This window comes from Delphinus delphis, chromosome 1 (assembly GCF_949987515.2).
Source record: "Delphinus delphis chromosome 1, mDelDel1.2, whole genome shotgun sequence".
Taxonomy (NCBI): Eukaryota; Metazoa; Chordata; class Mammalia; order Artiodactyla; family Delphinidae; genus Delphinus; species Delphinus delphis.
Genome location: NC_082683.1, coordinates 57560681 through 57586817, shown reverse-complemented (window position 1 = coordinate 57586817; position 26137 = coordinate 57560681). Strand labels below are relative to the sequence as shown.

At 41.0% G+C, this 26137-nt stretch overlaps 1 protein-coding gene across 1 annotated transcript in view; it reads right to left on the bottom strand.

The window, feature by feature from the left end:
- Positions 1 to 6891, bottom strand: part of IL12RB2 (interleukin 12 receptor subunit beta 2) — a 72972-nt gene extending 66081 nt beyond the window's left edge. Inside the window, exons 1-3 of the mRNA XM_060023635.1 lie at positions 6751 to 6891; positions 4103 to 4214; positions 2296 to 2583 (exon numbers count right to left, since the gene is read on the bottom strand). Coding sequence (XP_059879618.1) covers positions 2296 to 2583; positions 4103 to 4178 — 364 coding nt within the window. The 5' untranslated portion in view covers positions 4179 to 4214; positions 6751 to 6891. The remainder of the gene's footprint in view (positions 1 to 2295; positions 2584 to 4102; positions 4215 to 6750) is intronic.
- Between the last annotated feature and the right edge of the window lie 19246 nt (positions 6892 to 26137).

Here is a 26137-nt window from a genome sequence, read left to right as displayed (position 1 = left end):
AGGCCATTGTTAGCCCCCTAAATAAGAAGAAAACACCTGCAGCACTGTGGACACCTGGAACTGACATCACAGGGCTGAGAATGTCTGATACCAATATGGTATGATGGTCTGTAAGATTGTGAATTACCTGGATGAAATATTCAGGTGTTCTGAGGACAAGGGAGGTGAGGACTAATGGTGTTTTTAAGAAAAAATTTTCATTTTGTCTGTAACCAATGCTTATAATTCCTTTCAAGAGAAACAGGCTCAGCACTTAGCATGCTGCACACATGAAGAAAAGAGTAAAACCGATGGACCTGCAACCCTAGCGCTCATCACTTAAGTGCCTCCTATGTGACCGGTACTAGGTTAAGCACTTTGCATACAAGGTGTCATCTAATCACTACAACCATCTTATGAGGTAGGTGTTAGTATCTTCATCACACAGATGGAGAAACTGAGACTCAGAGAATTGAAATTGTCTAAGAGTCCACTGCTAGTGGCAGTGTTGAGATTCAAAGCCCAGGTACCTTTTACTACACCACAGGCTATCAGAGCTGAGAATACATGACCCATAAGTGGTGTCAACAGGAGCCCCTGATCTGGAAGAGGAGTACAGGACCTAGTTTATGCCTCCGTGCCCACAAATGATCTGCTTAGACGTTTGCTTGGTGTTCTGCTCAATGCTTGTGGCTGACCTCCAGGAAGACCGCCTGGTACCAACCACCTTCTTATAGGTCACAGAGAAGAGGTCCCTAGAAGAGGGAAAGAGACTCTTTCCATCCTGAAGAGTCTCATTGAGCTCTATGTCACTCTCTTTATGAGAAGGACCCTGTCCTCGCATCTTGGTCAGTCAGCCTACTGCAGCAATTCCTCCCACTCTTCTTATGCCTCTCACCTGCCCCTTCGGAGCTTCCCTGGATCCACAGAGGCACAGAGTGCCGTGGGATCGCTCAGGGCCTATGTATGCTCACTGGTTTGCTGGGCTGGGCCTTAGAGGCTGCAGGCTGCAGGCTGCAGGAAGGTGTGCTGTTGGCTCACCCTGTGCACTGTGGCTCAGGCTGCAGACGCCAACTCTGACATCTTAGTTCTTTCTCCCCACGGCTGCGTGGAGGAGCCCACACACAGTGCAAGCAAGCAGTGCGGGGGAGTTGGTGCTCTGTGGGTGAACTCTGACCGATGGCAGACTGTTAACTCTTTCACGTGTCACTCTATTTCTATATGTTCTTTCTGGGGATGTCGCTACTGACCAAGAAACCAGCTGTATCTTCTGTTGATGCCAAGGCCAGCTCAGTCACTTAACCACCTCGTGTTTGCTCTGCTCCTTTTCTAGTTCATTCCCTCACTCTTGCTTCTCTAGAACTGTACAACTCCCCTCCCCCCATGAAGTCTTAGCATGTCAGTTTTGTCTCAGGCAGTTTTCTAGAAAACCCAGGAAAAGATACTAAGTATGATGATAGTTCTCTCAACTTCTGCTAAGTCTGATAACCAGTGGTCAGGAGTGAGGTGGATGGAAGAACTATTTTTTGTGCATTAAGTCAGAAAGAGGAAAAGTGCTCAGCCTTGGGTATCAGCCTGGGCTGCATAAGTCAAAAGAGACATTTCTCTTCTTTTTAGGGGGCAGTGGCTTTGAACAATTCTCATAAGTAAGAAGGAATGAACACTCAGCTGTGGAGAGCCATTTTCCTGCCATTGGAGGCCACGGGCAATAGGTAAATGGTCTTAATGGCCAAAAAGAGGAGCGAAAGAGAGAGGGGAGGAGAGGGGTGGAAAAGAGAGAAGAGAAGGAAGAGGAGACTTACTAAATGTGATCCCAGTTCTATTGATTTCTGGACTTCTTACATTGAGGTGCTCATGTTACTATCAAGATTAAATGTATCCAGGACTTCCCTGGTGGTGCAGTGGTTAAGAATCTGCCTGCCAATGCAGGGGACACAGGTTCGAGCCCTGGTCCGGGAAGATCCCACATGCCGCGGAGCAACTAAGCCCGTGTGCCACAACTACTGAGCCCATGTACCACAATTACTGAAGCCCACGTGCCTAGAGCCTGTGCTCCACAACAAGAGTAGCCACCACAATGAGAAGCCCGCACATCGCAACGAAGAGTAGCCCCCGGTCGCTACAACTAGAGAAAGCCTGCGTGCAGCAACAAAGACCCAATGCAGCCATAAATAAATAAATTTATATTTAAAAAAAGATTAAATATATCCTTGTGGTGGGAGAAGAAAGAACACTGTCTCCTACTTGGATTTCTGCTTAATCATGACAAATACAAGAAGATCACCAATTTTTAGGAATTCAGGATGGAATGCTCACCACCAACGGAGATCTCTGCCCCACATATTCGAATCTCGTCATTACTGCTACAGGCCAGTTTGCAGACAAACAGGGTTGTACCCAGGGGAAGACCTGTGACTTGCGAGCTGAGGGAATAACCATGCTGAAAATAGATTCTTCTGTCAAACTTGTAGAGGATTAACTTGTTAAAACTGGAGAATTGCAAGCAGCCTTGTTTGGTCTTCAAAGAGCACGAAATGTTGACAGCTGACCCAAGTGAAATTACATGGGAAGGCTGCACAGTCACATCCCCTCTCTTGCACACATCTGCAATAGACACAAATGCAAAAGACATAAGATGGCATATAAGAAACCCATTGCAAGATGGAGGGTTTGTGTAATTCCCCAAAGCTGGATAAAACTAACCCTGTCAAATGATGGAAATATACATAAGCTACATTGCTCTGGCTGTATTGGTGAAGCACAATGAGGAGAGAAGGCAAACATATCGAAGGCTAACTGTATTTGAATTAAAATGTACATCCTTCTCAAAACAGTAATACTATAACCAGAACTATAAATAGGAAAGTGGTGAGAAAATAGGGTTGGAAGAACATTCAGGAGCACAGTTCTAGGAAAAACCAATCTCTCTTATATGCAAATTATTCACCAGACTACTAAAAATCACTTCCCAGAATAAATCACATTTGTTTCCATCCCCACTTATGATTTATAACACTTACTTCAATACTCATACCAAAATGATGAACAAGCTATTAGAAATGTTTAAAAGGCTATTACAAATGTTAAAGGGAAGATTTGGGAATAATTCCCTCTCTTGCTATATTAGAGGTCTAAAGTATGTGTAATCTATTATTTTATAACAAAGAGAAAATATTTAGGGGCTCTGTATGTGTAGTTTGCATCAAGGATGGAAATCAAGTCTTACCATGGTATTCCTTCAAGATGTAAGACCCTAGGTAGGATGAACCATTGCCCAATACAGCTAATACGAAATCACATTAATGTATTCTTCTTTTAAAAAGAGTTCTCCGTATTATTTTCTATATGCCAGGTCCCACAATAAACTCTTAAAGAGAGGTCATTCTTACTCTCCAGGAGGTTTTGTATATGTAGATACGACAACTAATCAGAAATTAGCAGTTTTGGGTAGTACTCACTACTGCTGATGAAAAAAAGAAAAAAACCCTCAGAAGGTTGTTTTCAAGGTTATAGACTCACCTTGAATTTTTAGATGTGATATAAAGCCTCCACTGAAAGCCTTTTTTGGTAATTATCAGATTGCTTGGATCAACTACCATAAACAAATTGGTAAAAAAGTTATTCAAATCAAATAAAGGAAATACTGAATTCTGAAAAGTTTCCATTTTTATTTTCAGAACTAAGTCTCTTTCTCTCTCTAATCTTACTTATATTTTTGTTTTCTGTTTCTTTGATCCTAAGGGGCCAGAAAGTAAAAAATAAGATGCCAATAAAAACAGCAAAGAAAATGCCAGCCATTATTTTTTTAGCAGAGCTGAACCATCCATGAATACCCTCTGTTAAAATGCACTATAATGTAAAACATTCATTCATGATGCCTAGCTTGATACCTAGTCATTTTGTTAAGAGGAAAAGATATCATTGGACTCTTAATCATTAGTATTAATGAAATAAAATACATATTAGTAACAGACATAGAACCAGACTTATCCACTTAAACTTGACAGAAGATTGACTACAAAAGACCAACTACCAGAACATTTACCACAAATGCATATTTCATCTATAACTGAGAATTTAAACCAAAAATCCCTCCACAGATTAGATTACAGAAATATCTTACCTATTTTTGCTTTAACTAACAGCCACACGATGATAAAAATAAGTGCCAATGGGCACCCGTTAACTGTATGTACCATGGACAGTCAACTCTGGAATACACCTCTGTATTTTTCCTTGTAAAAGAACACAAATTCATTCATGTTAAATACATTCACAAAATACCAGAACCAATACTATTCAGAGGGCTTAAAATGCCCCTTTAATTTTCTTCACGTTGTTAAGATTTTTTTTTTTTTTAATGAAGTTTACCTTTAAAACTAGTAAACTGAAAATCTTAGCCACCTCTAACCCCCATGTCCTTTAAGCTTCTTGGGGTCAGCAAAGGGTGGGGGAAGAGATCTGGCCTTTGGAGTCCTTTAGAACTGGTTTAAATACTTTTGAGACTATTGGGCAAGTTACTTAACCTTCTGAGCTTCAGTCTCACACAAAACTTTTTTCTTCCAAACAGGGCTGCATCATCATAGTCAAACGCAGTAGTATTAAATTCCAAGAGTAGTGAGAATTTCTTTCTTTTTTTTTAATTTTTAAAATTTAAAGTCTTTTACTGAATTTGTTACAATATTGCTTCTGTTTTATGTTTTGGTGTTTTGGCCGCAAGGCATGTGGGATCTTAGCTCCCTGACCAGAGATGGAACCCACACCCCCTACTTTGGAAGGTGAAGTCTTAGCCACTGGACCACCAGGGAAGCTCCAGTAGTGAGAATTTCTGATCTAGTTATGTGCTTCTGGAAGTAACAGGAGATTAAAAAGTGGCTCATAGGCCCGTAAGCCATGGCCGCTGAGCCTGCGCATCCGGAGCCTGTGCTCCGCAACGGGAGAGGCCACAGCGGTGAGAGGCCCACGTACCACACACACACACACACACACACACACACACACACACAAATAATAATAATAATATAAAAAAAGTGGCTCATAACCACACACACCCCGGCCCCCCCCCCCCACCAAGAATTTAGTAAAAGATTGATCTCTTTGGCAGTAAGAAAAGAATTCCAAGGGTTCTTAGGGGGCTGTTTGGGTTTTTCTATAGAAGTTCAATTTTGTTTGTTTGCTTGTTAATTCATTATTTATTTATTTTACTGAGTATTTTTACCTTGAATGATTTGGAAAACGCAAGCTGGTGATTTCTGTTTGTTTCCAAGTTTAAACTTAAGGAATGGCTTTAGCAAATCCCTAAATTCTATTAAAGGTGGGCCAGAAATTCACGAAGCAGGCTGAAAAGCTGTGTGATGTTGGGCCACTGGCAACCAGCCAATGCAAATGTTCACCTCACATTCCCATACCTAGAAATGGGCCAGAACGTACTGGAGAGCCTCAGAAAAATTAACTTATTCATTCAACAGTGATGGCTACCTTTCATCTGCCAGGCACCGTGTTAAGTGCTAGAGATACAACAGTCCTGCCCTAGTGGGCTTCTAGAAAGTGTCCACTTGTTCTTTCCTTTTTTGCGGTACACAGGCCTCTCACTGTTGTGGCCTCCCCCGTTGCGGAGCACAGGCTCCAGACACGCAGGCTCAGCGGCCATGGCTCACGGGCCCAGCCACTCCGCGGCATGTGGGATCTTCCTGGACCAGGGCACGAACCTGCGTCCCCTGCATCGGCAGGCGGACTCTCAGCCACTGCGCCACCAGGGAAGCCCCACCTGCTCTTTTGACTCCTCTGCCTCTAACCCAATCATCACTCAGGGTAGCCCCCAGATAATATCAGCATCTTTTCAATAGTCTTTGCTGGTGGCTCTTCCTCCTCCTCCTGACTGTTAAGTCTTGGAGGACCTCAGTGTACTCAAGACATTTTTGTCTCTATTTCTAGTCTCTCCCGAGGGATTTCCTCTGGTCACCTGGCTCTAGATACCATCTGTATGCTAAAGACTCTCCGATGCTTATCTTCAACTCAGACATTGCTCTGAGCTCTAGTCTCATACGTATGTCTCCTTGGCATCACTTCTTGGACATCTAAGAGACTGCTCAATATTAACATATTCAAATTGAATTTTTGGTCTCCCTTCTCCAAACTGGTTCTTCCTCCAGCCTTTTCTACCTCCGTGAATAATATTTTTATCCCCTGAATTGCTCAAAAACCTAGACGTCATCCTCGATTCCACCCTCTCTCTCATGCCCCACAGCCAAACCATCACTAAGTCCTGTCAATTTTATCTCCTGAATACATCACAGATCAGTCCACTTCTCTCCATTTCTACCATCCTCACCCCAGTCCAAACCACTGTCCTCTCTCCCCTAGATGACTACAGTAGCTCCTTAATGTGCCTCTCCATCCATCTTTGCCCCTTTCTAAGTCATTTTCACATAGCTGACTACCTTTTAAAAACATACATCAGATTATGTTACCTGCTTCATATCACCTCTATTTAAAACCCGTCAACAGGGCTTCCCTGGTGGTGCAGTGGTTGAGAGTCCGCCTGCTGATGCAGGGGACACGGGTTCGTGCCCCGGTCCGGGAAGATCCCACATGCCGCGGAGCGGCTGGGACCGTGAGCCATGGCTGCTGAGCCTGCGCGTCCGGAGCCTGTGCTCTGCAACGGGAGAGGCCACAACAGCGAGAGGCCCGCGTACCGCAAAAAAAAAAAAACAAACAAAAAAACATCAACAGGTCCCCATTGCTGTTAGAAAAAAAATCCCAAGTCCTTACCATACATGAGTCTCTCAGCCACTGCATGGCTTCATGTCTCCTATCTTGCCACCATCATTTGCTCTACGTTTTTGCCTTGCCAGCTCTGCTTCATTCACACTGGCCTTCAGACTGTTCCTTGAACAAGACATGCCCTTTGCTGCTCCGGGGACTCTGCGCTTTTCATTTCCTCTGCTAGAATCCTCTTCCCCTGGCTCTTCTTAGTGGCTGACTGGCTTACATCTCTCAGACCTCAGATCATGCGTCACTTCCTCAGAGAGCCCCTCCCTGACCACTCAGCCAAAGTGGTCTTGGCCATCTCCTTTCTACTCATCACCTTATTTACTTCATGATACAATCTGTAACTATCTTGTTTATTTGATTGTCTTATTTGTCATCTGTCTTTGTGCTAGAGTTTAAGCCACCATGAGAGCAGGAACTCTGACTGTCTTGCTCACTGCCGTATGCGAGCACTTGGCATTGGGAAAGAGTCCTCAATATGTCTTTATTGAACGAGAGAAGGGAATGGAGGGGCTATAGACAATTCCCTATAAACGTCCCTGTGGTAGGCAGCATAATGGCCCACCAAAGATGTCCATGCCCTAATCCCCAGACCTGTGAATATATTATGTTGCACGACAAAGGGACTTTGGAGATGTGACTAAAGTTAGGGACCTTGAGGGGAGGAGGTTATCCTGGACACCCAGATGGGCCCGATCTAATTATGCGAGTCCCTAAAAGTGGGTGAGGGAGGCAGAAGGGTCGGTCAGACAGCTGTAGAGCGAGGACTGTGCAGCTGCCTTTGAAGATGGAGGGAGGGGGTTATGGGCCAAGGAAGGTGGTGCCTCTGAAATCTGGAGATGACCCTCAGCTCACAGATACTGTAAAATGTATTCTCTGGGTCTTGGTTTAAAATGTTTGAGAAACACTGATCTAAATTGAAATCCAACAGTTTTGCTCTCTCTAAATCATGAAGGCCCAAGTCATGGCACACAATGGCTTCTGTGAGCTAATTCCTGTCTTCATTACCAGCCACATCCACCACTGTTGACACTGTTGTCCAGTAACACTGAGCTGCACATCCCATGCCAATACATGCTTCTGTGTCTTTGTTCATGCTATTCTCTTACATTTCCACTGTTCTTAGACTGGCTAAGTCTTTTTTTTTTAGTGAATGGTATTTTTTTTTAATTTATTTAATTTATTTTTGGCTGTGTTGGGTCTTTGTTGCTGTATCCGGGCTTTTCGCTAGTTGAGGCGAGCAGGGACAACTCTTTGCTGCGGTGCACAGGCTTCTCACTGCGGTGGCTTCTCTTGTTGCAGAGCACGGGCTCTAGGAGCGCAGGCTCTAGAGCGCAGGCTCAGTAGTTGTGGCGCACGGGCTTAGTTGCTCCGCGGCATGTGGGATCTTCCCGGACCAGGGCTTGAACCCATGTCCCCTGCACTGGCAGGCGGATTCTTAACCACTGCACCACCAGGGAAGCCCCAGATTGGCTAAGTCTTACTCATCCATCCCAACTCAGCTCAGGCACCTTCTATTCAGTCATTTATTCAACAAATATATATTTAGCCATTGCTATGTGCCAAGGACTTGGGAGAGAGTGGAGAAAAAGACAGACAAGGTTTTAGGTCTCATGGAACCAACATTCTGGAGAAGGTAGACAAAAGACAAATAAATAACAAACAAATACCTTCAGATAATGACGAAAGAATAAGAGAGGCTAAGGGGAGAGAGAACCCGAGGAGGAGAGAAGCCAGTCAATGAAGGTGTTTCTAGGAGGTGAAACTTGAGCTGAGATTGGCACAGGCCAGACAAAGACTCAAAAAGACTTCCTGACAGAATAAAGGTTGAGTGCAAAGCCTGGAGGCAAAGGAACAAGCTTGCTGTGGTTGAGGCATAGAAATAAGGTCAGGGTAGCTGGGGAAAGTGACTCTGGGGAGAATGGTATGAAATGAAATTTGAGAAGAAGGTAGGAGCCAGATGTACCATGGGCTTGTTTGCCATGGAAGAGAGCCTGGATTTTACTCTCCAATCTATGGGAAACCATTGGTATATCATTAGAGGGTTTATTTATTTATTTAGCTGGGTTTTAACTAGGGTATCACAAGATATGAATTACATTAAACACACACACAAATACAAAAGCAAACAAACAGAAAAACTAGTCTTGGCTCTGTGTATGGAGGCTGGAGTAGAAGCAAGCAGACCAGTTAGGAAGCACCTGGGGAGGCCCAGGTAGGAAGTGATGGTGATGTGGACCACAGTGATAGCAGCAGAGATGGAAAGAAGTAGCCAGATCTTAGCCTTATTGATGTCTTCAGGTAGACTGAAGCCTCCTACTAGTATCTTCATAGCATCCTGGCATCCTCCTATCTTAGCACCTGTTGTATTAAATAGGACTAATTTCTTCTGGTATCGGCTTGTCTCCTCCATTAGCTTGCAAGTTCCTCATGGGCAGAGGCCACAATCCGTGGCACATAAAAGGCATGTGCTGAACTGAATGAAATTTAAATGGTTTTTCTGTTTTTTACTTCTGGTTTAGTTTAATATAACTACAATACATTAAAAGTACATTAAATCTTATTCTGCTACATGGTGTTCGACATCATTAATAAGTCTTTTTTTATTGTAGCTACCTTAGTTTAGTTTAAAATTCGTTAGTTTTCATTAAGCCTTGGAATATTCTGGCATAAAGGAAATTATGGATTGAATTAGAAGATAACTGAATGAACAGATATATAGGGATTAAATAGGTTTCTGCTTCTTAACTGCAAAGGGTATCTACAGGGTACCTTTCAATGTGCCTTGCAACTTATAAAGCAATAACATTCTCCAAATATTCAACAGTAAAACATTACTTGGTTATTATAAGAATTTTAAAAATGTATATATCTGAAATATGTACATATATGATAGATATATACACACACCTATATATGAAATAGGCAAAATAGAGGATAAATTTGAGTTTATATAGTACATTGATTCAAACACAAACATGCTCATTTCCTCTGAATGACCAGATAAAATAGCTGCTTCATTTATAAGAAACTCAGAACCCCAAAGACCTTCAAGTAAATGAGGTATCTTCCAATAAAATGAAACCTCCTATCAACTGTAAACATCCTTCATACAGCCTGCCTGGAGGGTCAATATTAAAACTACAACTCTGTCTTGAATCAGAAAATCAAAAAGTGTGCTATGTCACTGACTCATCACTCAAGTGGTGACAATTTCCAGACAGTGAAAACAACATCTCAATGAGGGGGGCGGGGACCAGCCAGAAATAAAGCAACTGGCAGGAGGGCAGAGACAATTCCCCCTCAGTGAGCCTCTCTTTCCCCACTGCTCCAAGAAGCACAAAATAAAGAGCTAAAATCATATTTGACTAGGCTAGGAAAAACCCTTACCACAGGTGGTAATTTCATGTAGGCTAGAACTCTTCCTACTTCCACATCACTTTTCTTCTGTAGCACCATAGTAAGCTCAAGGGGCAGCATGGTATTGTGGAAAAGAAAAAGGCTAGTGAATCTCAGTTCTACTGTGTGCTGTTAACTGTCAGGGGGCCATTTCCTCATTCATGCAATGAGTTCAGGAATACCTACCTAGACAAAGTTACTAGGAGGATGAATATGCCAGTGTCATGGACCCATGAGAATACCTAGCACAGGGTAGGCACTCCACTGAGGCTAGCTCCCATTTTCCCTTCTGGGTCCAGCTTTTGTATCTCTTTTCTAAATCGTTTACGACTTTCAACGTATTGGAATTGTATGTTTTGTTAGACTAGGTAAAAGGTCATATGTTAGGCAGTCTTAGCCCTGGCTATCAAAGAATTTAATAACTCAGAGGAGGAAGGAACCTCAAAGGTTAGCCAATAATTACCATGTCCTACTGCTCCTTTCCCCTCCCAAAAGCTGACATTTGAGTCTGGGCCACCAGAGAACAACCAAGTGAGTGTTCTGAATGTGCATTAAGGCTGTCTGCCTTATAAATCCATGCCGTTAATTACCCAGGTGACGCAATGAGGCAGGGTACAAAATCATTCTCTTCTGCCAGCAAAGCTACTGACAGACATATCTTACTGGTGGCAGATCAGTACAGAGACAACACTTTGGAATGTATTCTACATTCCTCATTTTTTTTTTTTTTTTTTTTTTTGCGGTACGCGGGCCTCTCACTGCTGCGGCCCCTCCCGTTGCGGCGGAGCACAGGCTCCGGACGCGCAGACTCAGCGGCCATGGCTCACGGGCCCAGCCGCTCCGCGGCATGTGGGATCTTCCCGGACCGGGGCACGAACCCCTGTCCCCTGCGTCGGCAGGTGGACTCCCAACCACTGCGCCACCAGGGAAGCCCTACATTCCTCATTTTATATACAGATAAACTGAGCCCTAGAGAAAACAAGGGACTTGCCAAAGGTCCAAAGGTCACATTAATAGCAGAATCCAGATCAGAACGGAGGTGTCCCAATTTCCAATCCAAGATTACTTCTAGCAGGTGAGATTGCTTCTGATCAGTTGCAACTATAGCAGCATAAAACTAGAAATACCGCTAATATTAACACTGCCCTTAATACTAATGCTACAGTTTGTTGATCTTTTATTATGTTTGATGTACATTACATACAATCTTTATGATACCCATCTAGTAAAGCACTTACAATGACTAATGCTTTAGTTTTCAGAAGGTTGAATCACCCACCTCCCTCAAAAGAAGATCAAACAATAAAACCCAGTGTACATACAATATGTAACCATCTCTAATGATCTATTCCACTCTGAGGATGGAAGAGGAAAATCAGGTCCACCAAGTAGCTAACTTGCAACTCAGCCACTGGAGCCAACTTCTCTTCCCCATACCTTTCCATGGGCTATGTCATGAAAAAGAAGAGTTTCCTGACCAAAGCATCATCTCCTTTTTGCTTCTGAGTCTACCATTTGTTGAAAAATCGAACAAGCCATAACACGGACAAACCCTGGCCTGCCAGCCTCAGATCATCAAATCACCCCCTTCATAATGTCATGTCAGATGGCTTAAAGGGGAAGGAAAGTAACCACATCAACCCCTTCTGCTTTTTCTTCTCTCTAGCCAACAGTTCCAACCCCCATTACATGAGCCGAATTGGACGCACACCTGTTTTCCTTTCTTATGCAGCTGCTGAGGCTCTCTTGAACCTTCTCTCATCTCACTGGTTAGCATTTGTAGTCCTAATTTTACCCATTTACAGGAACTTTCTTCTCTTGCTTGAATTCAGGAGACTTCTGAAGTTTGGGTCCCTCTCTCTCTCTTTTTTTAAATTTTAGGGTGTTTTCTCCTTTCCCGCTTTATGACCTCTTTATAATTTTTCTTAACAAAGATCCCCTTATGCTTTTTTCCCTTCTTTCCTGTTTTTCTGGAATGTTCTGTCAGACCTATTCGTCTCTATTTCCAATTCAGATATATCACCCTGGACAGAATATACTGGCTCCTGAAATGTTGTGTGTAAACAAATTACATTTAAAATGCATTAGGGAATCTTATCAGGCCCCAACCCCAGAATCATGTGTACTGTGAACTGTCTTATAAATTGAACAAGCATTCCTACAATAGAGCAATAAACAGGAAATAAAGAAAGAAGAAGTAAGAGGTGGATGGAGTCTTGAAGAAACAAGGTACTTTCAGATCAGTTGGTGTTATTTGCTATGTTTTTTCTTTCTTCGATTAGCTTCACAAGGCTACAATTTTCATGGCACTTGTTCAATTAAGTTTCAACAATCCAATCTTCTCTAATTTCACTCTCTGCATCTTTCAATAGCTATAAATAAAATAAGCCATCTCTTGGGCTTCCCTGGTGGCGCAGTGGTTGAGAGTCCGCCTGCCGATGCACGGGACACGGGTTCGTGCCCCGGTCTGGGAAGATCCCACATGCCGCGGAGCAGCTGGGCCCGTGAGCCATGGCCACTGAGCCTGCGCGTCCAGAGCCTGTGCTCCGCAACGGGAGAGGCCACAACAGTGAGAGGCCCGCGTACCGCAAAAAAAATAAAAAAATAAAAAATAAGCCATCTCTTACTGAAAAGGATGATATACCGGAAAGAGCCTGGTATTTAGGGCCAGAGGATCATCCTGGGGCCAGGTGTCATCCTGGTTTCTCCACTTCTACCTGTGTCATCATAGTAACATCATCACAAGTAACTCTGAAAAATGGCAATCCACATTTATTGAGAAAATTAGATCTCTTTCACTAACTTTTCTTCCTTAGTTTATTGGAAAGGTCTCTCCTTTGACACATTTAACCTTGAAGTCTCTATTCGTGGACAATGGCATGGGAGTGGCAGGTTTATCCTTGAGTCTTGTAAAATCCTGGCAAGTTTTGTAGCTTCAACCCCTGAGTCTTTTCTTAGTGCTATAAGGCATTAAAAATATTAAAGCACATTACAATTACTTTGTTTTAAGAGTCTTCTCGGAATTTCACAACTATCCTAATATAATTGGAGGCACCCTGGGTGTAGGGGGCAAAGACTAATGATCACCATGCTACAATATTCCTCAAGGTTTCTTCTATAAACTAAAAATTCAACCGAAATCTCGACACTAATAATCCCATATCTCAGCACCTCTGCCTGTTTTACTTAATATTTTCCTTTTACTGCAAAAGGGATGTAAATTAAGATTCTAATCTTAATAATCTTTTATAGGCATTTACTTAGCAATTTATCACAATGCAGAGCATGTGACTGAGTTGTTAACATTTGGTCTTCTACTAAATAAAGTAACTATTGGTATCTCTATTCTGCAGGTGGAGAGATCTGCAAGTTGATCACGCTAATACAGAAAAACCAGAAGTAAATTCAGAATTAGCTAAATTAGAACTACCTTCCATGCTTGAGTTTCCTCAATTGTAAAATAAAAATAAAGATAGCACCAAACTGACGGGATTATTGTGGGAGTTAAATGAGAAGCTCTTAGCAAAGTGCCTGGTATATAGAAAGAGCTCAATAAATACTATCATCCATTATTATTATTTTAAGAAAAAAGATAATATCATTTACTTATCAAGGACATTGTTAGAATTAAGCTAGACAGCCTTGCTTTTTGACCTCTCTCTTGGCCCATTCATCTGGCTCATCACTGAAGAATTAATTTGATTAAAACTAGATCCCATACCTCCTTCATAAAAGGTGACTTCATGCCACTTATAATTTATGACATACTAAGTGTTCACATAATTATTGTCTTCCTAAACAGTTTTAACTTTTTTGAGGACAGGAACTGAGACTTACGTTTCTTTATATTACAATGACCAGCACAATGTCTTGAACATAACAGATGTTCAATACGTATTTATACTTTAAAAACACATTGTTACCATTAGCAAAGAACACCACCATGTTCCAAGAACAAAGGAAATTGGACAAAGCTTCTTTGGGATTTGGGTTTCTTTCCAGATTAGCCTGCACAAATGTACATGCAGAAGTTGAGAGCAGTGCTGTCAGTGTAATTGCAAAGATGACAAATAATTGGCCAAAGAACAAAGCAGGTACAATTAAAAAAAAAAGTCCACAATTGAGAAATGATGTACATCTACTGTACTTATAGGATTCTTCTCCCATAAAAATCTCACATTTGCTTTAGAATTTTTTCCACACTAGAACTCATTCTAATGTAAGAAAGATTCAAAGCTTGCCAAAATTTGGGAATTTATGTAAGCATCATGACAGTCAAGAAACATGATACATGATAAAAGAATGCTGCAAACTCTTTTAGAGCCTTTTGTGCCCAAGAAAGTGACAGTAATGAATTGAGAATTTCACATTAAAATGGAGGGAAAGAGTATCAGCTCTCAGCCACTAAGGTCCTTTCAGTTATATGCTGGACAGAGAAACAGGGCACTGTACCATTCCTTGTTAATGGGAACCAGAATCTAATGTTTGTTTGCCCAAGTGGAGGTGGATATAATGTTTTGAGTCAGAGGTGCAAAGGCAAGGAGCACAGAGTCTGGAGCCAAAAACCTGTAACTCACTATCTCTGTGAAAGTGTGAAAGTTTCCACATCTGTAAAACGGGAATACTTACAACCAGTTCACTGAGTTTCTAAAGAATTATAGAGGATAACAGTGATACCCAAGGGCCAAGTCCATAGTAGGTGCTCAACGAAGACTTTTATCCACACAGGATATACTCGTAGGGGATTGTAACAGACATTCGGAGTTTTGCCTTGTTCTTTAGAGATACCAGGAAAAAACTTTTTGTATGCATTTGCATTGCTATTCGTAAAACCTGGATCTAATCGCAGGGATACTTAATCTCCTCCAATGTTTGTATTTACTGCCCCTCAACCAAGTGAAAAGAGCCTCTCTAAAGAGACATTTCACAGATGAGAAAAGCGACTGTCCAGGCGGCTCGCCCCAGAGCATTCTGCTAGTGACTAGACAGGTGGGGACTCTGCGTCTACAGAGGCCCCAGGAAAGTGCTGCGGAGAAAGGGACAATTCACCCCCATGCAAGACTAAGTAAGACTCCTCCATATCTTATTCACAAAAGATCCACTTCCGAGCCGCGAGTCACGCCCGTGGGCCTGGCCCCTGACGGGTACCCGCTGCCGTTTCCAGACACCAGCCCTCCCCTCCTCACGTTCCCACCGTTCTGCGAACGCCTTGGAAACTCAATCTGAGCGCCCCTCCGCTCCATCTGGCCAACCGCGACCCGGCACTCTCAAGCGAACGTCCAGCCCACAGTGAGGACCCAGATGAGCAGAGGCCGCCCCCAAATGCCCCTCCCCGGGAGAAGCGAAGCACGAAAGCCGGGGGTCCCAAGCGTCCGCGCCCCACCGATTCCCCGGCCACTCACCGCGCGTCTCCAGCCCGCGGGCCCGCTGCGGGGCGGCGCGGAGCCGATGGCCCGGGTGCTGCGGGACGCACGTGCGGCGCAGGCAGTGTGCGCTCCGGGCGTTCCGGTGCCCGTGCGCGCCCCGCCTGTGACCCCGGGGTGGGCGCTCCGGCGGCGCAGGGGCGCGCGCGGACGTGCGTCGGGCGGCGCCCGGGCCGAGGAGATGGATGTGGCCGTGGTCGTCGGCAGAGGGAAAGCGGCTGCACTGTCAGCTGTCGAAGCGGGCCGGCCAGGGTCCGGTTCCGCTCCTGGCGGGCTATGCCCGTGCCCGTGCCGCCCGGAGCAAGGTAATTACTGCGGCACACGTCGGGTTCCCCTTCTATACAAGGAGGGTAGGAAAGCCTCGCTCCTCAGGCGGGGTGGTGAGGTGAATTAAGCACCAGGGTATGAAAAGCACGGCCGAATCATGTTCTCGCCCTTCACCGCCACGGGGAAGCGGCACTTCGTTGACACTCTGTAGAGAACTTTCCTCAGAGACGTTCTTCTGTGCTTGCCCAGCACTTACCACACCCTAGTGCTGCGGTCACCGAAGCGGGCTGTGTGTAAGACTGGGTGTGAGAAGAAAATACTAGAACTTTCATTTGTGTTTGTAACTAAAAAGTAAGAAAGAATTCACATTAAATAGGTGGCATGACCCTGACTCTAAATGGTCCCATGTTCCATATGTTATAAGTGGGATTCTGAGGGAAGAGGGAAAACTGTCCAAAATGCAGAGGGGATGACAGCGGTGCTTTTACTTATGACAATATTTTATTGACGCTAGGAATTCAACTCTAAGACGTACTATTTTTTTGCTTTTTTTTTGGTGGTACTTGGGCCTCTCACTGTTCTGGCCTCTCCCGTTGCGGAGCACAGGCTCCGCACGCGCAGGCCCAGCGGCCATGGCTCACGGGCCCAGCCACTCCGCGGTATGTGGGATCTTCCCGGACTGGGGCACGAACCTGTGTCCCTTGCATCGGCAGGAGGACTCTCAACCACTGCGCCACCAGGGAAGCCCCGTACTTTTTTATACACTAGTAAGAAAAAGAACTGTCTTATAAACTTGTGACATAATGCTTTCTTGTCACTTAGAATATTTTTAATTGAAATTTTTATTTTCAAAAAATCTTTTTATTTTATTATTTTATTTTATTTATTTATTTTGGCTGCGTTGGGTCTTCGTTGCTGCGTGGAAGCTTTTCTCTGATGGCCGCGAGAGGGGGCTACTCTTCGTTGCGGTGCGTGGGCTTCACATTGTGGTGGCTTCTCTTGTTGAGGAGCATGGGCTCTAGGCACGTGGGCTTCAGTGGTTGTGGCACGTGGGCTTCAGTAGTTGTGGCCCATGGGCTCTAGAGCGCAGACTCAGTAGTTGTGGCGCACGGACTTAGTTGCTCCACGGCATGTGGGATCTTCCCGGACCAGGGCTCAAACCCGTGTTCCCTGCGAAGGCAGGCAGTTTCTTAACCACTGCACCACCAGGGAAGCCCCTAAAATTTTTATGTTTTAAAAAATATCCCTTTTAGATTTATTAGACATATGTGTTTGCTATCAGTCTTGTTCATTTGAAAAGAAAAAGGAAAATAGAAGCAAAATAAATTTGGTTAAAATATTCTTTAGATACATTCGCGTTCAGTCTGCAACATTCCTGATGACTTTTTTGTTTCACTCAATATCATCTTCAGTGACATGAGTATTAATAAAGCCACATTTCTTAAAAGAATGTCCCACTGTTACCTCTGGGATGTTCTTCCCTTCCACTGAAACCAATCCAGGCTTGCTTAGTATGTGCAGAGCCAACTCCATCACCATACCGTTTGGGCAGTAAGCATAAGACACCTCCCAATTTCTTTTTAATAGATCGTTATTGGAGTATAATTGCTTCACAATACTGTGTTAGTTTCTATTGTACACCAAAGTGAATCATCCATATGCATACGTATGTCCCCATATCCCCTCCCTCTTGAGCCTCCCTCGCATCCTCCCTATCCCACCCCTCTCGGTCATCTCAGAGCACGGAGCTGATCTCCCTGTGCTATGCTGCTGCTTCCCACTAGCTAACTGTTTTACATTTGGTAGTGTATATATGTCCATGCTACTCTCACTTCGCCAAGGCTTCCCCCTCCCACCCCATGTCCTCAGGTCCATTCTCTATGTCTAATCTTTATTCCTCCCCTGCAACTAGGTCCATTAGTACAATTTTTTTTAGATTCCATATATATGCGTTAGCAAATGGTATTTGTTTTTCTCTTTATGACTTACTTCACTCTGTATGACAGACTCCAGGTCCATCCACCTCACTACAAATAACTCAATTTTGTTTCTTTTTATGGCTGAGTAATATTCCATTGTATATATGTGCCACATCTTTATCCATTCATCTGTCGATGGACACTTAGGCTTCTTCCATATCCTGGCTATTGTAAATAGTGCTGCAGTGAACATTGTGGTACATGTCTCTTTTTGAATTGTGGTTTTCTCAGGGTATATACCCAGTAGTGGGATTGCTGGGTCATATGGTAGTTCTATTTTTAGTTTTTTAAGGAACCTCCATACTGTTTTCCATAGTGGTTGTATCAATTTACATTCCTGCCAACAGTGCAGGAGGGTTACCTTTTCACCACATCCCTTCCAACATTTATTGATTCTAGATTTTTTGATAATGGCCATTCTGACTGGCGTGAAGTGATGCCTCATTGTAGTTTTGATTTGCATTTCCCTAATAATTAGTGATGTTGAGCCTCTTTTCATGTGCCTCTTGGCCATCTGTATGTCTTCCTTGGTGAAATGTCTATTTAGGTTTTCTGCCCATTTTTTAATTGGATTGTTTGTTTTTTGATATTGAGCTCCATGAGCTGTTTGTATACTTTGGAAATTAATCCTCTGTCCGTTGTTTCATTTGCAAATATTTTCTCCCATTTTGAGCATCCTCTTTTCATCTTGTTTATGGTTTTTGTTGTGCAACAGCTTTTAAGTCCCATTTGTTTATTTTTGTTTTTAATTCTGTTACTCTAGGAGGTGGGTCAAAACAGATCTTGCTGTGGTTTATGCCAAAGAGTGTTTTTCCTGTGTTTTCCTCTAAGAGTTTTATAGTGTCTAGTCTTACATTTAGGTCTTTAATCCATTTGGAGATTATTTTTGTGTATGGTGTTAGGTAGTGTTCTAATTTCATTCTTTTACATGTAGCTGTCCAGTTTTCCCAGAACCACTTATTGAAGAAATGTCTTTTCTCTGTTGTATATTCTTGCCTCCTTTGTCATAAATTAGGTGACCATATATGCATGGGTTTATCTCTGGGCATTCTATCCTGTACCATTGATCTATATTTCTGTTTTTGTGCCAGTACCATACTGTCTTGATTACTGTAGCTTTGTGGTATAGTTTGAAGTCAGGGAGTCTGATTCCTCCAGCTCTGTTTATTTCCCTCAAGACTGCTTTGGCTATTCGGGGTCTTTTGTGTCTCCATACAGATTTTAAGATTTTTTGTTCTAGTTCTGTAAAAAATGCCATTAGTAATTTGAAAGTGATTGCATTGAATCTGTAGATTGCTTTTGGTAGTAGAGTCATTTTCACAATATTGATTCTTCCAATATAGGAACATGGTGTATTTCTCCATCTGTTTATGACATCTTTGATTTCTTTCATCAGTGTTTTATAGTTTTCTGAGTACAAGCCTTTCTCCTCCTTAGGCAGGTTTATTCCTAGGTATTTCATTCTTTTTGTTGCAATGGTAAATGGGAGTGTTTCCTTAATTTCTCTTTCTGATTTTTCGTTGTTGGTGTATAGGAATGCCAGAGATTTCTATGCATTAATTTTGTATCCTGCAACCTTACCAAATTCATTGATTAGTTCTAGTAATTTTGCATCTTTAGGATTCTCTATGTATAGTATCATGTCATCTGCAAACAGTGACAGTTTTACTTCTTGTTTTCCAATATGTATTCCTTCTATTTCTTTTTCTTCTCTGATTGCCATGGCTAGGACTTCCAAAACTATGTTGAATAAGAGTGGCAAGAGTGGACATCCTTGTCTTGTTCCTGATCTTAGTGGCAATGCTTTCAGTTTTTCACCACTGAGTATGATGCTTGCTGTTGGTTTGTCATATATGGCCTTTATTATGTTGAGGTAGGTCCTCTCTATGCCCATTTTCTGGAGGGGTTTTATTATAAATGGGTGTTGAATTTTGTCAAAAGCGTTTTCTGCATCTATTGAGATGATCATATGGTTTTTATTCCTTAATTTGTTAATGTGGTGTATCACATTGATTGATTTGCATATATTGAAGAATCCTTGCATCCCTGCGATAAATTCCACTTGATCATGGTGTATGATCCTTTTAATGTGCTGTTGGATTCTGTTTGCTAGTATTTTGTTGAGGATTTTTGCATCTATGTTCATCAGTGATATTGTTATATAATTTTCTTTTTTTGTGATATCTTTTTCTGATTTTGGTATCAGGGTGATGGTGGCTTCATAGAATGAATTTGGAAGTGTTTCTCCCTCTACAATTTTTTGGAAGAGTTTAAGATGGATTGGTGTTAGGTCTTCTCTAAATGTTTGATAGAATTCTCCTGTGAAGCCATCTGGTCCTGGACTGTTGTTTGTTGGCAGATTTTTAATTACAGTTTCAATTTCATTACTTTAATAGGTCTGTTTATATTTTCTAATTCTTCATGGCTCAGTCTTGGAAAATTGTATCTTCCCAAGAATTTGTCCATTTCTTTGTGGTTGTCCATTTTATTGGCATATAGTTGTTTGTAGTAGTCTCTTATAACCCTTTGTATTTCTGCGGTGTCAGTTGTGATTTCTCCTTTTTCATTTTTAATTTTATTGATTTGCTTCCTCTCCCTTTTTTTTTCTTGATGAGTCTGGCTAAGGGTTTATCAATTTTGCTTATCTTCTCAAAGAACCAGCTTTTAGTTTTATTGATCTTTGCTATTGTTTTCTTCATTTCTATTTCATTTATTTCAGCTCTGATCCTTATGATTTCTTTCCTTCTACTGACTTTGGGTTTTCTTTGTTTTTCTTTCTCTAGTTGTTTTAAGTGTAGGGTTAGATTGTTTATTTGAGATTTTTCTTGTTTCTTGAGGTGAGATTGAACTGCTATAAACTTCCCTCTTTAGAACTGCTTTTGTTGCATCCCATAGGTTTTGGGTCACGTGTTTTTGTTGTCATTTGTTTCTGTGTATATATTTTTTTCTTCTTTGATTTCTTCAGTGATCTCTTGGTTATTTAGTAGCACACTGTTTAGCCTCCATGTATTTGTGTCTTTTACAGTTTTTTTCCTGTAATTGATTTCCAATCTCATAGCATTATGGTCAGAAAAGATGGTTGATACGATTTCAGTTTTCTTAAATTTTCTGAGGCTTGATTTGTGATGCAAGATGTGATCTATCCTGGAGAATGTTCTATGTACACTTGAGAAGAAAGGGTATTCTCCCACTTTTGGGTGGAATGTTCTATAAATACCAATTAAATCTACCTGGTCTACTGTGTCATTTAAAGCTTTTGTTTATGTATCTATTTTCTGTGGATGGTCTGTCCATTGGTGTAAGTGGGGTGTTAAAATCCCCTACTATTATTGTGTTACTGTCGGTTTCTCCTTTCATGGTTGTTAGCATTTGCCTTATGTATTGAGGTGCTCCTATGCTGGGTGCATAAACATTTATAATTGTTATATCTTCTTCTTGGACTGATCCCTTGATCATTATGTAGAGACACCTCCCAGTTTTGAAGATGTTAAATATGAAAAATGTACGTCTTAGACATCACAAAGTACAGTGGATTGCTTTTATGAGACTGTGACATGTAGTTTACATACTTCAGCAATTTATCTACGTGAATAATTTGATAAAAACAAATCCTTAAGTTATAGAATCTTAACATCACTGCCTAGTGAGCTGGTGAGTGACTGTGAAAATTATTTGCAACAAAGTTAAAAGAATCTAGTTAAAACTGAGCTATTATTTTTTTTTTTTTTACGAAGAAGGCAAATATTTTAAACTCACTGATCTTTTCTGTAATGATGTGTCTCTTAGTAGTATGTTACCTAATAGATATTTTTGGAAAAAAATAAAAAACAAGGCTTTTTTGTCCCTTCAAGTAAAGATAACATTTCAACACTGGGTGAGAAAGTGCTATAAAGAGAACATTTGAAAACAAATATTTCAAAACGTTACCACTATTGTGGGATTTTTTTTTTTTTTGCTAAAAATATGTAACTTTGTCACCTACAAAAAAATGCTTAAAAAACTTGGAAACAATTTACTATCTTTTTCAGTCTTTCAGTTGAGTAATTGAGTGAATTTTCAACCCAGGTGTTAAAAAATATGAAAATGCAGCAGCTTCTGCTCAGTTTGAAAGGACGACTAATCAATATCAGGAGTAATAAAATTATGTAACCAAATGTTAATAAAAAGCTTATATAATTCATAGATTAGCTTATTTTTCTACAATTTTTAGTGAGAAGAAAGGCTTCTTATTTTGTTAATAAATTATTCAAAAAATGAATTTTACTCTCATTTTAAAATTAATTTCTATTTTTGTGTACATTTTACAATATATATGTTGGAAATTTATATTTATAATATATATTTATGTATATATAAAATTTTTAAGTAAATTTTTTAAAAAGCTGACCATATATTGGGGCTATATTCTCAAGTCCCTTTTTTCTTAAGGCATGCACAATCTAAAATGTTTAGAAACCACTAGTCTGTTAACTTCTAACTGAAGCATGTTATAAAATTGCTAAATCAGACACAAGATGGTATTCCAGTACATCTGAGCCATTTTCTGTAGGGGAACAGATGAGAGGTATTGGAGAAAGGACTTGAATCAGTTAAGCAAGCAAAACAAATTATGAGAAAACTATAAGATGCAGGCAACAATGATAGCCTTCATTATTCTCTTCTTTTCCCTGGATGCAAATAAATCAGAAGATGACTTATCTTACATAAGCATTATTAGAGAAATTATTTTCTTCTAAGTTCATCAGTAGCTCATTCAATTTAGGGTTAAATATTGAGGGAAAGCTCGTGCTAATAGTTATTGATAACAGGGGTTCTCCCATCCTCCCTGCATCCTTCCTGTTATTGTAAGCTCCAGGACTGCAAGGAGTCCTGTCTTGTTTGCCCCCTTATCTCCAGCACTTGGCACAGTGAGCAGCACAGAACAGGGGCTCAACAAATGCTTGTTGAGTTGAATTGACTTGCTCTGGAGAGATCTCATTCTCTTTGGTCAACCAAAGTTATAAGTGATATTGAATCTTCAAACTTTCAACAGAGTTAAAAAAGAATAGTTGGAAAATTATATATAGTTTTGCTTAGCATGTCAATGACCCTTCCGTATGGAATTTAACCATCTGTAGAGGTCTTTCTGTTTTCTTTTTTCCTTTCTTTTCCTTTCCTTCCTCCTCTTCTTTGAATCTCTGGGGAGTTTCCCTAGTAGATACATGGTGGTTGTCAGTGGTTGCCTATCTAGTTAGAGAAAAAAAAATCTTGCTTCTGTATTTTCTGAGAACAAGCCCTAGACAGTTGAGAAAGGCTGGTGAAGCAAGAGCCTAACATACAAACCAAACTATCAACCTATGATGGTTAGGATGATTAAGTCTTTGGATATGAGATGGTCATCTGTGTAGCTATAGCACTTGCAAATCAAAAGCTCAATTAAGTGAATAACCACACTGACAGTGACAAAGACTTTTCTAGGAAATACTGGTTCAGTTTCCATTTCTGGTATTTTTCCATTCCTTTAAATGTCTATTTTGGCTCATTGTTGATACCAGAAGTCCTGAAAGTACTTAATCATACTGTGCTATGAACAACTGAGTGTCATTTGTCAGAATAAATATTAAGAGATGGTTGCCAACATAGTGATTTAGTGCATCAGACAAATGCTGGCACACTTAAGCTTGGTAAGAAGTTTTGACATACATTTTAACCTTTTATTTTAATAAGAAGATTAGAATCTAAGATTAATTATTCATTCTTACTGCTTCACTTTGCAAAAGTTCCATTTCTGAAAGTTTTTGCTTAATTATCAATTTTACTCATCTGTCCAAAGTGTTACACTGATAGGACACCAATGTAACTCCTAAATATACTTATAGTGTCATATGTTGAAAATATAAAATATTGTAGTGTAAGATTCTTAGATTATTTGTGATCCCCAAAGATTCTTAAAATGCAGAGTTGTAACTTTTCCACAACTGACATTCAGCAAGCGCAGATGTTGTTTATAGATGAACAAACCACATGGAAAATGCCGTGTCTTAGATAGGAACAATGCATTTACAAGAGGTTTTTAGGTTGCCAGAAGCCTTATTAAATGAAAATAAAGCTTAAATAGTAAAATGAGACAGGAGGCAAATTTAAAACACTGACAGCCACAGGCCCTGCACAATATAAGTTTGATTCGCAGTCTGGCTTGGCTCTTCTCAACAGCTAAATCTAAGAGACATATGACACACAGGATTCACAGATCCCATCATATAATGGCTTGTAACCTGGGCATCAGAAGCAGAACTTGCGGTGGCCCAAGAGAAAGTTCTTAGGTTCTTCTAAAGAGGAGAGTGGTTCACATAAAAGACAAATTTCTCACAAACATTCCTACATAAAATCACACAGTAGATTCTTATTTATTTAATTAGTTAGTTAGTTATAGATTTGCTCAATGAAAATCTAATGAAGGGCACTCTGGAACATAGATGCTTGGTGAGCATTAACATTCTTTTCTATGTATCAGTCTTTTAGGCTCCAAATATCTCTTTGCTCCATGCTTTCCATACATAAAAAAATACTCTCTGGAATGGACTTGAGGACACAGGGAGGGGGAGGGGTAAGCTGGGACGAAGTGAGAGAGTGGCATGGACATATATACACTACCAAATGTAAAATAGATAGGTAGTGGGAAGCAGCCACATAGCACAGGGAGATCAGCTCGGTGCTTTGTGACCACCTAGAGGGGTGGGGTAGGGAGGGTGGGAGGGAGACGCAAGAGGGAGGAGATATGGGGATATATGTATATGTATAGCTGATTCACTTTGTTATACAGCAGAAACTAACACACCATTGTAAAGCAATTATACTCCAACAAAAATGTTAAAAAAAATACTCTCTGATTTCTGTAGTGAGATAACCTCCAATCCTGTCCCGTCAATGTATCCAGCTCAGAGCCAAGCTTTCTGGGTAGTGAGCAACAGTGGCTGCCTAGTGAGCTATGACTCCTCTGGTCCACTGCCTATAACCGCCAGACACACATTACCTGTACCCCACTCCCTCACCCATGATGTAAAGTGGTGGAACAGGAACAATGAATGCTCCCCTTTGGAAGGGAGAAAAATGTGAGACACCGGAAGTCATTGGTCTGAAGCACTGCTATCTGCTGGGTGATGTATTAGTGTTTTTGATTTTAGTCTACAGGACCTCTGTTAAAACTGAGACAGAATCTCAATTAAGTATCCTTTGCTACAAGTCAAACACAACAGAGTAATAATAGGGTAAATTAATAATTTGGCCTTTCTTTCTAGTCCCTCCCTCCAAAGTAATAGTTTTTTTTTTGTTTTTTTTGCGGTACGCGGGCCTCTCACTGTTGTGACCGCTCCCGTTGCAGAGCACAGGCTCCGGACGCACAGGCTCAGTGGCCATGGCTCACGGGCCTAGCCGCTCCGTGGCATGTGGGATCTTCCCGGACCGGGGCACGAACCCGTGTCCCCTGCATCGGCAGGCGGACTCTCAACCACTGCGCCACCAGGGAAGCCCCTAAAGTAATAGTTTTGTGAGAATCTTTCCACATTTTTCTTCATGTCTTTACAGATGTATAGGGGTTTTTTTTTCTGCTTTAAACAAAAATTGAGTCATTCTATCTATCTTTTGTTTTTCTTTACCACTTGGCATAAACTTCATTCCACAACATACATAATAGATCTAATTCATTTATTCCATAGCTACAAGTATTCCATACTATGTATACACTAAGATTTATTTGACCCTTCTCTTATTTATAGGTCTTCAGTTTTTGTCCTATTTTCCTCCAAACAAAAATACAACATACTCACCAAAAGAAAAATATTCTTAAACATAAACATACACAAATGTATAGCGTGTAGTAGAATCTCACATGTGGCTTGTTGAATCAAAGGGTTTGAGCTTTTTCACTTTAATATATTATGCAAGATTATTATCCAAACTGTAATAATTCACACTCTTACGAGCATACCACATCATCACTAACAATGAATGCTATCCATCTTCTGTAATTTTTATCAATATAACAGGTGAGAAATGGTATCTCATTGCTTTAAACTGTATATCCTTGACTACGATCATCTTTTCCTATGTCTGATAGTTTTTACAAATAAGTATTATTAATTTATCTCAGCCTACCTTCAAATAATGTATAATGCAAGACCTTTACAACAGTAGGCTTCTATCTTCATATCTTCTGTGCTATTCCATTGCACATTTTATCTTCGTACATATTACAAGCCACACAATACATTATTACTACTTTTGCTTTAACTATCTTTTAAAGAAATTTAAAAATAGAAAACAAAATTTTCTATATTTCCC